General features: G+C 40.8%; 2 protein-coding genes across 4 annotated transcripts; one reads left to right on the forward strand and one right to left on the reverse strand.

The window, feature by feature from the left end:
- Positions 1 to 329: 329 nt before the first annotated feature.
- cdc42l (cell division cycle 42, like) lies at positions 330 to 3,302 on the forward strand. Its single transcript, XM_028424516.1, has 6 exons — positions 330 to 383; positions 1,445 to 1,549; positions 1,658 to 1,730; positions 1,834 to 1,943; positions 2,117 to 2,314; positions 2,436 to 3,302. The coding sequence occupies exons 2-6, from the start codon at positions 1,445 to 1,447 to the stop codon at positions 2,523 to 2,525; spliced, it is 576 nt and encodes a 191-aa protein (XP_028280317.1). The 5' UTR covers positions 330 to 383; the 3' UTR covers positions 2,526 to 3,302.
- Positions 3,303 to 4,523: 1,221 nt separating this feature from the next.
- wnt4b (wingless-type MMTV integration site family, member 4b) lies at positions 4,524 to 7,593 on the reverse strand. Of its 3 annotated transcripts, XM_028424477.1 has the most exons (9): positions 7,284 to 7,593; positions 6,866 to 7,106; positions 6,365 to 6,518; positions 6,128 to 6,212; positions 5,879 to 6,010; positions 5,489 to 5,631; positions 5,263 to 5,403; positions 5,016 to 5,178; positions 4,524 to 4,926 (listed from the first exon to the last, which is right to left on the reverse strand). In XM_028424477.1, the coding sequence occupies exons 2-9, from the start codon at positions 6,952 to 6,954 to the stop codon at positions 4,757 to 4,759; spliced, it is 1,077 nt and encodes a 358-aa protein (XP_028280278.1). In that variant the 5' UTR covers positions 6,955 to 7,106; positions 7,284 to 7,593; the 3' UTR covers positions 4,524 to 4,756. The 3 variants fall into 3 exon arrangements, with proteins under 3 accessions (XP_028280278.1, XP_028280277.1, XP_028280276.1); XM_028424476.1 differs by having other exon boundaries at positions 5,879 to 6,212; positions 7,412 to 7,593; XM_028424475.1 differs by having other exon boundaries at positions 5,879 to 6,212.
- Positions 7,594 to 11,436: the final 3,843 nt, after the last annotated feature.

Genomic DNA, 11,436 nt, shown 5'->3' on the forward strand with positions numbered 1-11,436 from the left:
GAATAAAAGAGTCGGAAGTCACACAAACTGTTAATAATATGTTCAAATGCAAACAGTAAAACAATTCATACTAATACACATACAATGTTAAATAAAACCTACAATAACAGAAACGCTTAGAGAACATCAGAACAATCACAGTAAAAATGTGAGAAAATGATAGATAGATAGATAGATAGATAGATAGATAGATAGATAGATAGATAGATAGATAGATAGATAGATAGATAGATAGATAGATCATTGACGGTCATCTGTCCAGCAGGTGGCAGTGTTTCTATTCGGCAGCTGGGACCTAACTTCGTTTATTTTGCGCATGCGCGCATGTAATTCGACTCTCAAACCCGGATGTAACCAACGCCTAACCTATCGGGAGAAAAACGGTGAGTAGCACCATAAAACATTCAAAAATAGTTATTTGTTGTTAATTATACTATGGGATACACGTCGGAGAGTCTCTAAGCAATGATGTTTTTTTATCAGAGATTAAACGCTTGATGTTTGTACTTCTATGAATCCGCGGGATGTTAAAAGTTGTATAGCTAACTTAATTCAATGCAGGCTAACATCAGTGTGGTTGATGAAGCTGTCATGATTGACAGTCATCACTTGCGGCTTGTGGCTTTTCTTGCTTTCTTGTTGTGCAACCAGTTTTATTAAAAAAGACAACTAACAATTTAGTGATTTGTAACATTCTGGCTCCACAAATCTCAGTTGCAGTCAATTAAACGGTATAATCAAGCCCAGTCTTAACTGCTCGTTTTACATCTTAATTAAAAGTGTCTTAACAAAACGTTTCTGTGGATTTTAGATAACAATTTATCAAATGAACTGCTTGTTTAGCGGAAGTGTTTGGCAGTATCCGCTTCTAATGATCATTGGGCTAAAAGGCTGCCTTTTCTTCAACATTTTTGGTATGCAACCTATGCGGAAGTAGTCCTCGGTCATTAATAATTTTTTGTTCACACATGTTATAACAAGCCTAGAATGTATGTATGTGGCTGATTGTCACATTGCTTATCTTGTTACTTTTGCTTGTCCCCCAAATAACAAGGCTGAAAAACCATTTGGTCATATAAGTGATTGCTGGTCCTATTATCCACTTGTACTGTATATTTACCTCAAACTTCAAAAGGATCACATATTTGTGTGGTTTAATTTTAAACGGAAGAATTTCAAACTGAATAAAATTGTTATTACAAATGCATAATCAATCAGTGGTCAAATTTGTACTAAAAGAAGTAGTATTCTGAATATTAATAATCAGTATCTCTTTTGGTTTAAAGATATACGTGAAGTTATCCATGGCATTAATAATCTTGTACTGACTGTATAAATAGCGCTTGTGTATTACTTCCTCTCTTTGTGTCTTGCTAACTGTCTTTTGTACCGTTTCTGTCAGCACTCTTGTGTGATGTTTCCTATTTTCTGCTTTTCTCTGCAGATGCAGACTATAAAATGTGTAGTGGTTGGAGACGGTGCAGTCGGAAAGACCTGCCTACTGATCTCCTACACGACCAACAAGTTCCCATCAGAATATGTGCCCACAGTAAGAAAATCTAATGACTTAGAGCAGCAGTTTTTTCATAATGTTTCTTCATGGCTAAAGTACATGTTGCTGTCTTTCAATTTGTCTTCCTTATTTGTTTGCTCAAAGGTTTTTGACAATTATGCAGTGACTGTAATGATTGGAGGAGAGCCCTATACACTTGGCCTTTTTGACACAGCAGGTAATGTCTTTGGAAGTATCTCTATTTCTTTTTTATTTCTGCCCCTCTAAAACTTATTGAAACAACTTCCTTAATTTGTTTCTCTTGTGATTGCCACTTTTAGGTCAGGAGGACTATGATAGGCTGCGTCCTCTCAGCTACCCTCAAACAGATGTGTTCCTTGTTTGTTTTTCTGTTGTCTCTCCCTCATCGTTTGAAAATGTCAAAGAGAAGGTCAGTTTTCAAGTATTTTTTTATAGTACCAAGACACAGAAGGCCCTGGTTCCAAGCTGTTAACATTACATTTGAATTATTGATTTTTTATGAGTGTCTCACTCAATTACTAAGAAACACTACTAAAGATCTTAAAAAAATATTAAAGATATTTCTAACTTTTTTGTTTGTAGTGGGTTCCGGAGATTTCTCACCACTGCCCCAGCACTCCCTTCCTGTTAGTGGGCACACAGATGGACCTGCGGGAAGACAGCAACACGGTAGAGAGGCTGGCAAAGAACAAACAGCGCCCCCTATTCCCTGAGAGTGGTGAGAAGCTGGCCCGAGAGCTGAAGGCTGTGAAATATGTGGAGTGCTCTGCACTTACACAGGTATGGGACAAGTTTCCACCACATTTAAAGCTGAAACATAAGTAGTAGTTAACTTGGGTAGCTGCATTTCTGTCTTTCACGCTTAATTTCTCTTTTTTTCTTCTTCTTTTTCTCCAATCAGCGAGGACTAAAGAATGTATTTGATGAAGCCATACTGGCGGCCTTAGAACCCCCGGAGACCAAAACCAAGAAGAAGTGCATTTTGCTATAGAAGGAGGACAGCATTGAGAAATGTAAAATTTAGGTAGGTTGCTTAAAACAAGAACAATGGCCTTTAAAAAAAACACAAAAGGACTGAACCAAAGCAGAGGTACAGTGCCATTGGAATGTGTGATCATGTTCATGTATTCTGATTGTGCCTTCAACATAAACTGTGGAGGAGGCTGAGGGTGCAAAACGTTCAACATGCAGTAAATGCAGTAAGTGCCACTTACGTCCTTTTCTAACTAGCTTTTAGAAATTGCAGTGTTCTCAAATGTTCAGGTGGGGCGGGCCCCCTCTGCCTGACACTTACACTTACATTGAAGTGCATTGAAAGGGGCAACTTAATCTCAAGTGGTACTGTTTCTTTTCTTACCTTTATGGATTGAATAATGAAAGCACAAGAGAACTCCAAATAAATGTACAGTAGCTGTTTGTAATTATTCCAACTCTCAGTGACTTTAAGGAAGACCAAGTGTATTCTCACCAATTTAGTTTTTTTCAGATGATTTATGATTTTCTATTTTATTCCTATTTGTGTATATTGTATCATTTCTGTGATGCTCTTTGGGAAATGTTAGCATTTGTTTTTTTATTTTGAAGCTTGAGTTCGTATTTGATCCCTTTTTTATTGCTAGAGTACCAACTTTGAGTGATTGACAATGTAACAATATAAGTTGGAAAATACTCACTCTTGATAGAAATCGACTTTTTCTAGTAAATTTCTGGTTTTGGTTCTGGTAAATTCTGTTTTTAATTACAGGTATTTTTAATAAAATAATTTTAAAAAAAATTCTTAGAGTCCCTAAATGTGAAAATGTCATTATTTTTCCAAATTTTACCAAGTGGTTTAAAGGTAGAGTAGGAGATTTCATTGTGGTGCACTTTTTGTTAAAGTAGCGTAACTTCTCTTTACAATCCGAACCAATTAGTTCGGCAGTTTCGCATTAAAACGAAGAATATGAATAATCTGTGGAAGCTATAAAACACTAAAAACATCAGCCAATCCTCCGGGTGGACCCTGCGTGGAGTATTGGCTGGTTGTCACTCTCTTCCTGCTCTGCACGGACCAGAGAGGTACGCGCATGATGGCCGAAGTCACAGTCTTCAGTCTTCAGGTCTTCAGGTAATGCGTCCATGTGATTGGAGGCGTGGCTTCGGGGTGTGCTCCGAGAGAAAGGGGCGTGTGTTTACTTTCGAAATCTGGATGACTCTCACTGAGTTTTCAAAATCTCCTACCTTTATTTTTTACCTTACCTTTATCTCCCTACCTTTAATGGATTAAAAAAAAACCTGAGCAAGCTTTATTTTAAGAAAGTCTTAATTACTTAGTGTTTGCACAAAATACTGTTGGGACCAAATATGACATTAAATATAAGTAGGAAATGAGAAAATATCCTGGGGGCATGCTGGTGTTTTTTACAGCTCTTTTTTGTGTTCCTTGCAACAATAATTGCATAACACACTATCAACCAGCTGAGGTGCACTGTGGGTATATATTTTTTTATTTAAACTGTCTATTATGAAGACTTTTATATCACTGAAGTGCAAAGCCGGAGAGGTGCTGTACTCCTAAACACAGAAGAAACCTTTAAGGGAAGAAATCTTAAGACTATAGATTCTCAAATGACTATAGACCCATGTTGCTAAGCTGTGTGCATCAGTCAAGTCAAGAGTGTCTCAGTGCTAGAAAATAATAAATGATAAAAAGAAGACTTAAACTACTGCATTTATTAGATCTCTTGACCTATGAGCACTGCTTGTGCAGAAATATACAGAAAAGAGGGACAAAACACGAGACAGGCACTGATGTCAGTACGTTAAGTTATTCTTTCTGCTTGAGGCCCAAGTGGAGCAAAGACTCAAATAAAAAGCAAATAAATAAACCAGAATTGAAAAAAAAACAACATAAATACAGTAAATGTTCAAAGACCTGCTAGTCTATGACACAATGAGACCAATGAGTTTGCATACAATGTATATATATATATAAAGCTGCATTGTTTTGTGTTAGTTCTGGTTAAGCTCTGCTTTAAACGCTTGGTCAGTTCAATGTCTGTGTACACATGTCTGTCTGTGTCAGCTGGAAAGAGGAGGACCTTTACTGTTCTTTGATAGCAGTGGATCTATATTGTAGACAAGAATGCTGCTCTTGTCTGTGCTGTAATTGGCCCATCTTGTGTTGAGTAGTGTCTGTCTGGTGATTTGTTCAGATCTTTAGGTCTGGTCTTGTTGAGGATGTTATACTCTGCAGGTGTGAATGGTGACTGTGTTCTTGCACTGCTGGCAACGAACTGAGCAGCACCAGGAAAACTTGCAAGAGCAGCGCTGCACCACCTCGGCTCGGCCTGCTCTGAAACCCGGACCACAGCACACCAGCTCACAGCCATCTGGAGCCAGCCGAGATGTTCCTGGGTGCATTTCAAAAGGTGGAATCATTATTTTCTAAGCCATAACTGATTAGAGTGGTAAGTGAGAGTGTTGTTTTTCTATGCCTTACCGTTACATCTCCTTCCAGCAGTCCCTGGGATACCATTGTCAGGGTCGAGATGACAGAAGTCTGGGGAAGGTGCAAGATACACAAGGTCCCTGGCAGCAGGGGGTTTGACCTGGGGGTCACGGGGGAGCAGCGCCGTCCTGGATCCTATTCGAGTCAGTCGGACCTAGGACAATGAATTTAAAAACCTCAGACCTTTCAATTCAAGCAGGTAAGTAGAAGAATCAAGTGCTAGACATGTTTCAGGTACCTCTGTGGCTCCATCAAAGCGTTCCTTGAGAACAGCACCGACACGCCTGAATGGAGGCATGACCTTCCAGCAGGTCCTCAACTCACAGGAGCCAGAGACACCATGACACTTGCATTCAACTTGCATGTTGTGAAGGATGGCCTGAAGATAAAAAAGAAAAAAAACTGACACAATCATACAATTTATAAAGCTGGAAATCAGAACAGATTCCGTTGACACAGCCAACCTTTCGACCAGCCTCGTTGTTATGGAGGTTCATGAGCGGCCGCCCTGCTGACAGCCCCTTGGCTCGCTCTGGTTCATCCACAAAGGTCTGGGAGAAAGCCACACCATAGGACAGGTTGTCACTGCAGCCTGACCACTGGAAACCTGCAGGGAGACATAGCGTGAATTAGGATTGTCTGCAGAAATGGAGCCCTGAAGCTTTTTCTATTATGGATGAAAAAGGATGAATATTAAATGGCAAATCCACCCGGGGCCATGTCAGTCAGAAACAGCTGTTATACTGCACAGACCCAGTCAGTCATGTAACAAACACAATTGTAGTTTTATTATGTCTGTGTGACTCCGAGTGGACTCATTCGTTTCATTTTCATGGAAGAGAGTCAAAGCTTACCCTCGGGGCTGACCCCCCTGACCTTCCTGTCACAGCCACACCTCTCCAGCTCCCCACGGGTGCAAGCTCTGGTCACTGCCACCGCCACGGCTGCCGAGGACAAAGCGTGCACGAAGGCTGCCTCACGAGTGCCTGGCACCACAACAGGGACATGACACACACAGAATTTCTTATCTGGAGTAGAATATAAACATGGGTCAATGCATTTAATAAGTTTTTTGTGTGACATCATGTCAATAGTAGAGGTACCTTGGTTCATCACTCTACCAAATACATTGATCCCACGTGGGGTAGTGGAACAATTCCAGCGGCGATTTCTGAACTGGTGCTGGCACTGAGTTGGACGGTTACACACATAAAAAAAAGGGGGAGGGCTTTTTATGTACTTATTTATTTTTTTGCCCTAACAAAGCAATGATAATGACAAATAATCACAAAGTGATGTCGGCAGGTAGTGACTGTCAGATTTATGTTCTCTAGTCATACCTCTTCTATAACCATCTCTGCTGCTTTGCGTACGGACTCCATGACCTCCCCCCGTGCCCTGCACACCCCAACTTGCCCTGGGGTCAGCCCCCTCAGCCGTGCACATGGGGCAGCACCAGACACGGGCCTGGAGCGAGGCAGTCTCGCCAAGGAGCTGGAACAAAAAAAGGGAGTGATTCACAGCAGGTTTGAAGGGCAAAACATGAGAAGCTGCATAATTAAGTAAGAGGGCTGGGTTTAAAGAAGAAAAAAAAGAATATAGTGGTAACAAATAGGGCAGAATTTTAGAGAGGATGGAAACAAGGACAAGGCCAGGCAAAGAAGACAGAAAGGGCACCGTGAAGTCAGATAGAAAGAAAAGAGAAAAGGTCACCAGAAGTAAGACAAAGAAAGAGCAGGGAGCAACTGAAAGAGATTTAGAGACATGTCACCATCTTTTAAAAGTTATAGCATGACAAACAAACTCCCTCTTTCTCTTCCGCCCTTGCACACTAGACTTACAGCCAGTTGGTTGCCATGGTGGGGTGGGTTGCCCATAGCAACAGGAGGAGGAGTGGTGCCGTGAGATTGACAGTGGAGACAGTTGGCATCAGACTGTCTGTCTGTCTGTCAGTCTCCGTGCGTCAGGCTGGGTCTTCGGACAGCACGCTGCCGTCTCCACAGTTGAAGTGATCGGTCCGTCTGTGTGTTTGTGGTGGTGTTTATGTTTCTGTTCCAGAGTCTGGGGATGATCCCCACATATCTGTTCCAATCACACAACAGATTATTAACAGCAAACAATAATTTCATGTTCATGTAATGGTGTTTCAGCTTAAGAAGATTAGAAAAAAACACATTACACCAGATCACATAAAAACAGTTTGTCACATCTACATATTTCTGAAAAAATAATAGTGCAAAGGTTTGCATTGTATCTTACCAGCTTATTATTCTGTGATACGCAAATCTTTTTTTCACAACTCAAACTTCAAATTAATCAAAAGTTCAATCAGCAAAATTGTTCATCAGTTTTTCAAAGTTTGCTCCCCAGTCACAGCGTGTACTCACAGGGAGTGCTTTACAAACTGCACGCAATGCTCATCCTTCATATATAAAAAGTCCAGGTGTCCAGGTACAATCACATATTAGTAGAAAAAACTTAAAGTCCAGGAAAACTAATTGAAGTCACACTCGAGCATTGCATTCCCAGGTTCAGTCCCAGGAAAACAAATGAGTCCATTCCAGGTTGAAACAGCAAGAATGAGTGAGAGCAGTGAGATGGGAGTGATGGGTTATAAAGGAGGTACAGAGTGAGGGTGGGAGAGAGAGGACAGGCGTGATCCAGGGTGTGGAGTGATGCCGATGGAGGGAGGAGGAGGCATTGGAAAAGGATAATAGTTCTAATACATACTGTATGTTAGTTGTAACTATGTTCAGGGCTTTGTTTGATTAGTATTGAGCCTCACTGGAGGTAAACACTGTGAACTATTCTAACCATCACAAATATGTTTGTGTACGTTTGTGCCTCGATTGATTGTTAAATGATCAATGTATGGTTATCCTCTTTCTGCAAAGGAGCAACACATCTCATGCAAATCACAGCCTATTTGTTTCTTTCATTAAACTTTTCAGTTAGAATATTCATCTGTGAGTTGCCCAGTATCCCTCCCTCATCAATAAGTATGACACAGCATTTTTGTCTCCACATACATGTGCATGCATGTGAGAAAGAACCTTACCTAATGTTTAATTTTCCCAAACTTTGTTGCTCATTTTACGAGTTCCCCCCTCCTCTTCCTCTGTGTCCCCCGCATTTGCCCTCTCGTTCTCCCTCTCTCCCACTCCCTATATTGTCTTAGAAGAAGGGGTGACATTTAGACAAGGGGAAGAAAACACACTGCCGACAAATATTGGAACTGAGGCAAATAAATCAGAAGATAGGAGGGGAGGGAGGGCATAAGGAGAGCGGATGGGTGTAACACTGGTTGATTTTAAAAAGCCGTAACAAATAGCAGAGCAGGATCGTGACATACGACTTTGCAAACAACTTTTTTGTAACATTACAGTATTTGAGAGTGATCCAGAGTAATAGTCCACAATAAGTGATGCTAGTCATGGATTGTGTAACAGATTCATTGACAAAGATTAAGATAATTTATTCTACAAGAATAAAAATGTTTATTTTTTGCAACTACTTGTGCAAGTGCACTGTTTTCTATTTGTTTGATGTTTTTTGTCTCTTTTTCTAAGAATAGTTGGGCTGACATTGCTGGTACTTCATAGTACAGGTTACAGTTGTGTGTGTGTTGAATATGTAGATTAAAAAACACATTCATTTAGAGTAGACACTCACCATCTTCATTTAGATTTGATGTTATATTTAATACAATAAGGTTTCATAAACTATCGTTTTAATTTAAGACAAATTTTTTATCTATGAATTTTACTGTTGTTTGTTTTGTTAATATAGGCACTTTGGCTGTGAGGACTAGTTTTATTCTGATAAAAATCAACACAACAGACGTCACATAACTTAAACTTAGCTTTTAGCATGATTAGATTTAAGAGCATAGGAATCTTTTCTCTGGAAATATCTACAGCCCAGCTATCTGTACAATGTATAATCAGTTAGAAACTGATATATGTATGTATGTAAACCAATATATGTATTATTTTAAAATAAATAAGACAGTGAGTATTATATTTTTTTATCCTAGTTGCCTGGAAGGTTATTTATTTGCTGCTCCAGGCTCACTTGTTGAATCAAGCCAAACAGTTGCAGTCCAAGTTCAGGACTTGGTGGCCCATCTACCTGAACCCTCTGACACCCAGTTCCTAGGTAATTGGTCAACCCCATCTCTCACACACACTTTTGTCTGTCTGCAACTGCAAAGACAGGTTTCTTCTAGGCTCCTTTTCTTTCTTTTTCAGTCTTCCTTGTGTCGTATTCCTCTTTTGTGTCCCCTGTTTCTCCAAGTGACGTCTTCTGCTGTCTCCCACAGCAACGCCATGGTGATGAGCTGGCCACTGTCATGTCCGGCGCCTCTGTTATGCTCATCCCTTCTCCCCTCTCTCGTAAATAACTTGCCCTCTTTTTTTATCTTTATCTTTCCCCCATTTTGTGGACATTTTATCGTGCTGAAATGGTCCAGTGCTGATTGACTGTAGCCAGGTTGCAGAGCCTAAAGAGGTGCTTGTTAAAGCTTCAGCATGACATGTGTGGAGATGACTTGCATTCCCTCTGTTACAGAGACAGGCAGCAGCAGCAGACTTGGAGGGACTCTGCTGTGAGGTGGGGCAACTCTAAGCTGATCTTCCTTCATCCACTGATGCTGCCATGGGATGGATGATTGGCCTCATTTAGAGGTGGTACCCCCACAGTGAGCCTGGACCAAGGTCATTGAGAGATAAGACATGTGACCCGACACCTTTTTGCTTACTCCTTCACCTGTTCTTTACTTCTCTGCACTTGAGGGCAACCTGCCTCAGCAGCAGATGTAATAATCATATCTGTGCAGAAACATGACTGCTGTGCATGAGCACGCTCACAGTGCTCAGGCATCTCTGCCAACAAAGAGCTGAATGCACTGCTGTGTATGGATGTGTGTGGAGCGTGCGCATGAATATTATGGGATGGCGGGCGGTGGTGTTGTCAGGCAGGGAAGTGGGGGGTGGCAGAGTGGGCGGTGAGCTGTGTGCACATGGGAGAGGGGGGGGAGGGGGCAGAGGGAATGGACACCCATGAATGTTATGGAGATATGGTGGTGTTGAGGTGGAGGGGAGGGGGCAGCATGTGTGAGGTGGAAAGATAGCTGTGCATGTGGGATAGAAGGAAGGAGTCGGATGAGGTGTCGGTGACGGTGTTGCACGTGAGTGCACGTGCACGTGCATACATGTATGTGTAAGGGCCATTCGAGCAATAGTAACAGACAACGGCCAGACATAGGCCTTTGTTGCTATGCGATCTGCATGGACTGTACAGTGGGGAATACTGCAGAATGGCCAGTGGAGTATGAAAGGCCTCATATCACAACTGTTAGTGCCCTATTTGTGCAGAAAATATAATCCCTGATCTTTTCATTAATAAATGCATTTCTGGCATGGGAACAAAGCACAGGCCTACAAGTCAAAAGATATTAGCTGCAGAGGAGGTTATTGGCATATAAGCATGAATTATCTATTACAATAAAAGCTCAAATGTCTTTTAAAAATACAAAGAACCCCATTTATTGTACTGGAAACCACATTAAAATGCAGGGTATAATTATAACAATAATAATTAATGGATGTCAGTTTTAATGTGAACATGTCAGGATGCCATAATAAGCAGCAGTCTGTACATACACATAATGATCAGCCTAATATCATTCCAACTCTAGATCTCAAAATTTCCTCACACATCAAAAAGCTTTTGAGTATTACATTTGGAAAATGATGCACAAGATGCCTCATTGATAAAATAGTACAACCAGAATTATATGCTCATTTTATGGATCATAAAGCCTGAAGGGACAGGATGATGTGGGCCAGCATCAGTCAGTGTGGGACTGAATCATCCAGCTACTTAAATTCAAATAACATAATAAAACATGTTAATGAGTCAAATCCTAATTATGTTTTTTGTTTTGATCGCAGTCAGTGTGTGTGTGTGTGTATATACGAGACAGAGAGGAACTTAGTGTCACTGTCACCTTGTTGTACATCTTTACATCACAGTCAGTGTGATTATGAAGTGCTGCTTAAAGAGGAGAGTGTTTCTCACAATACATGAGTAAATTTGTGTGCAGGGTGATTAGACACACGCGGCCTTCAAGTGCTCCTTCATGAGCACTTATTAAATTCCAAACATTTCAAACAGAGCACTGACGTGCTTTACAAAGATGCTTAGAACAAATATACAAATAAACAAATGTACAGTATCCTGCTGAGCTGAGGAGGAAAAGAGCAGAATCCTGCAAAATGAGCAGAGAAATGTGAAGCTACAACAGGGCTGAATTGGAGCATTTAGCTATCTAACCTCTTTCTTTTGATAGATTAAAGCCATGGTACTGTTGTGTCGTCAACAGTACAGCTTTCCTACTTCATGGCACTTT

This window comes from Parambassis ranga, chromosome 16, assembly GCF_900634625.1.
Source record: "Parambassis ranga chromosome 16, fParRan2.1, whole genome shotgun sequence".
Lineage (NCBI taxonomy): Eukaryota > Metazoa > Chordata > Actinopteri > Ambassidae > Parambassis > Parambassis ranga.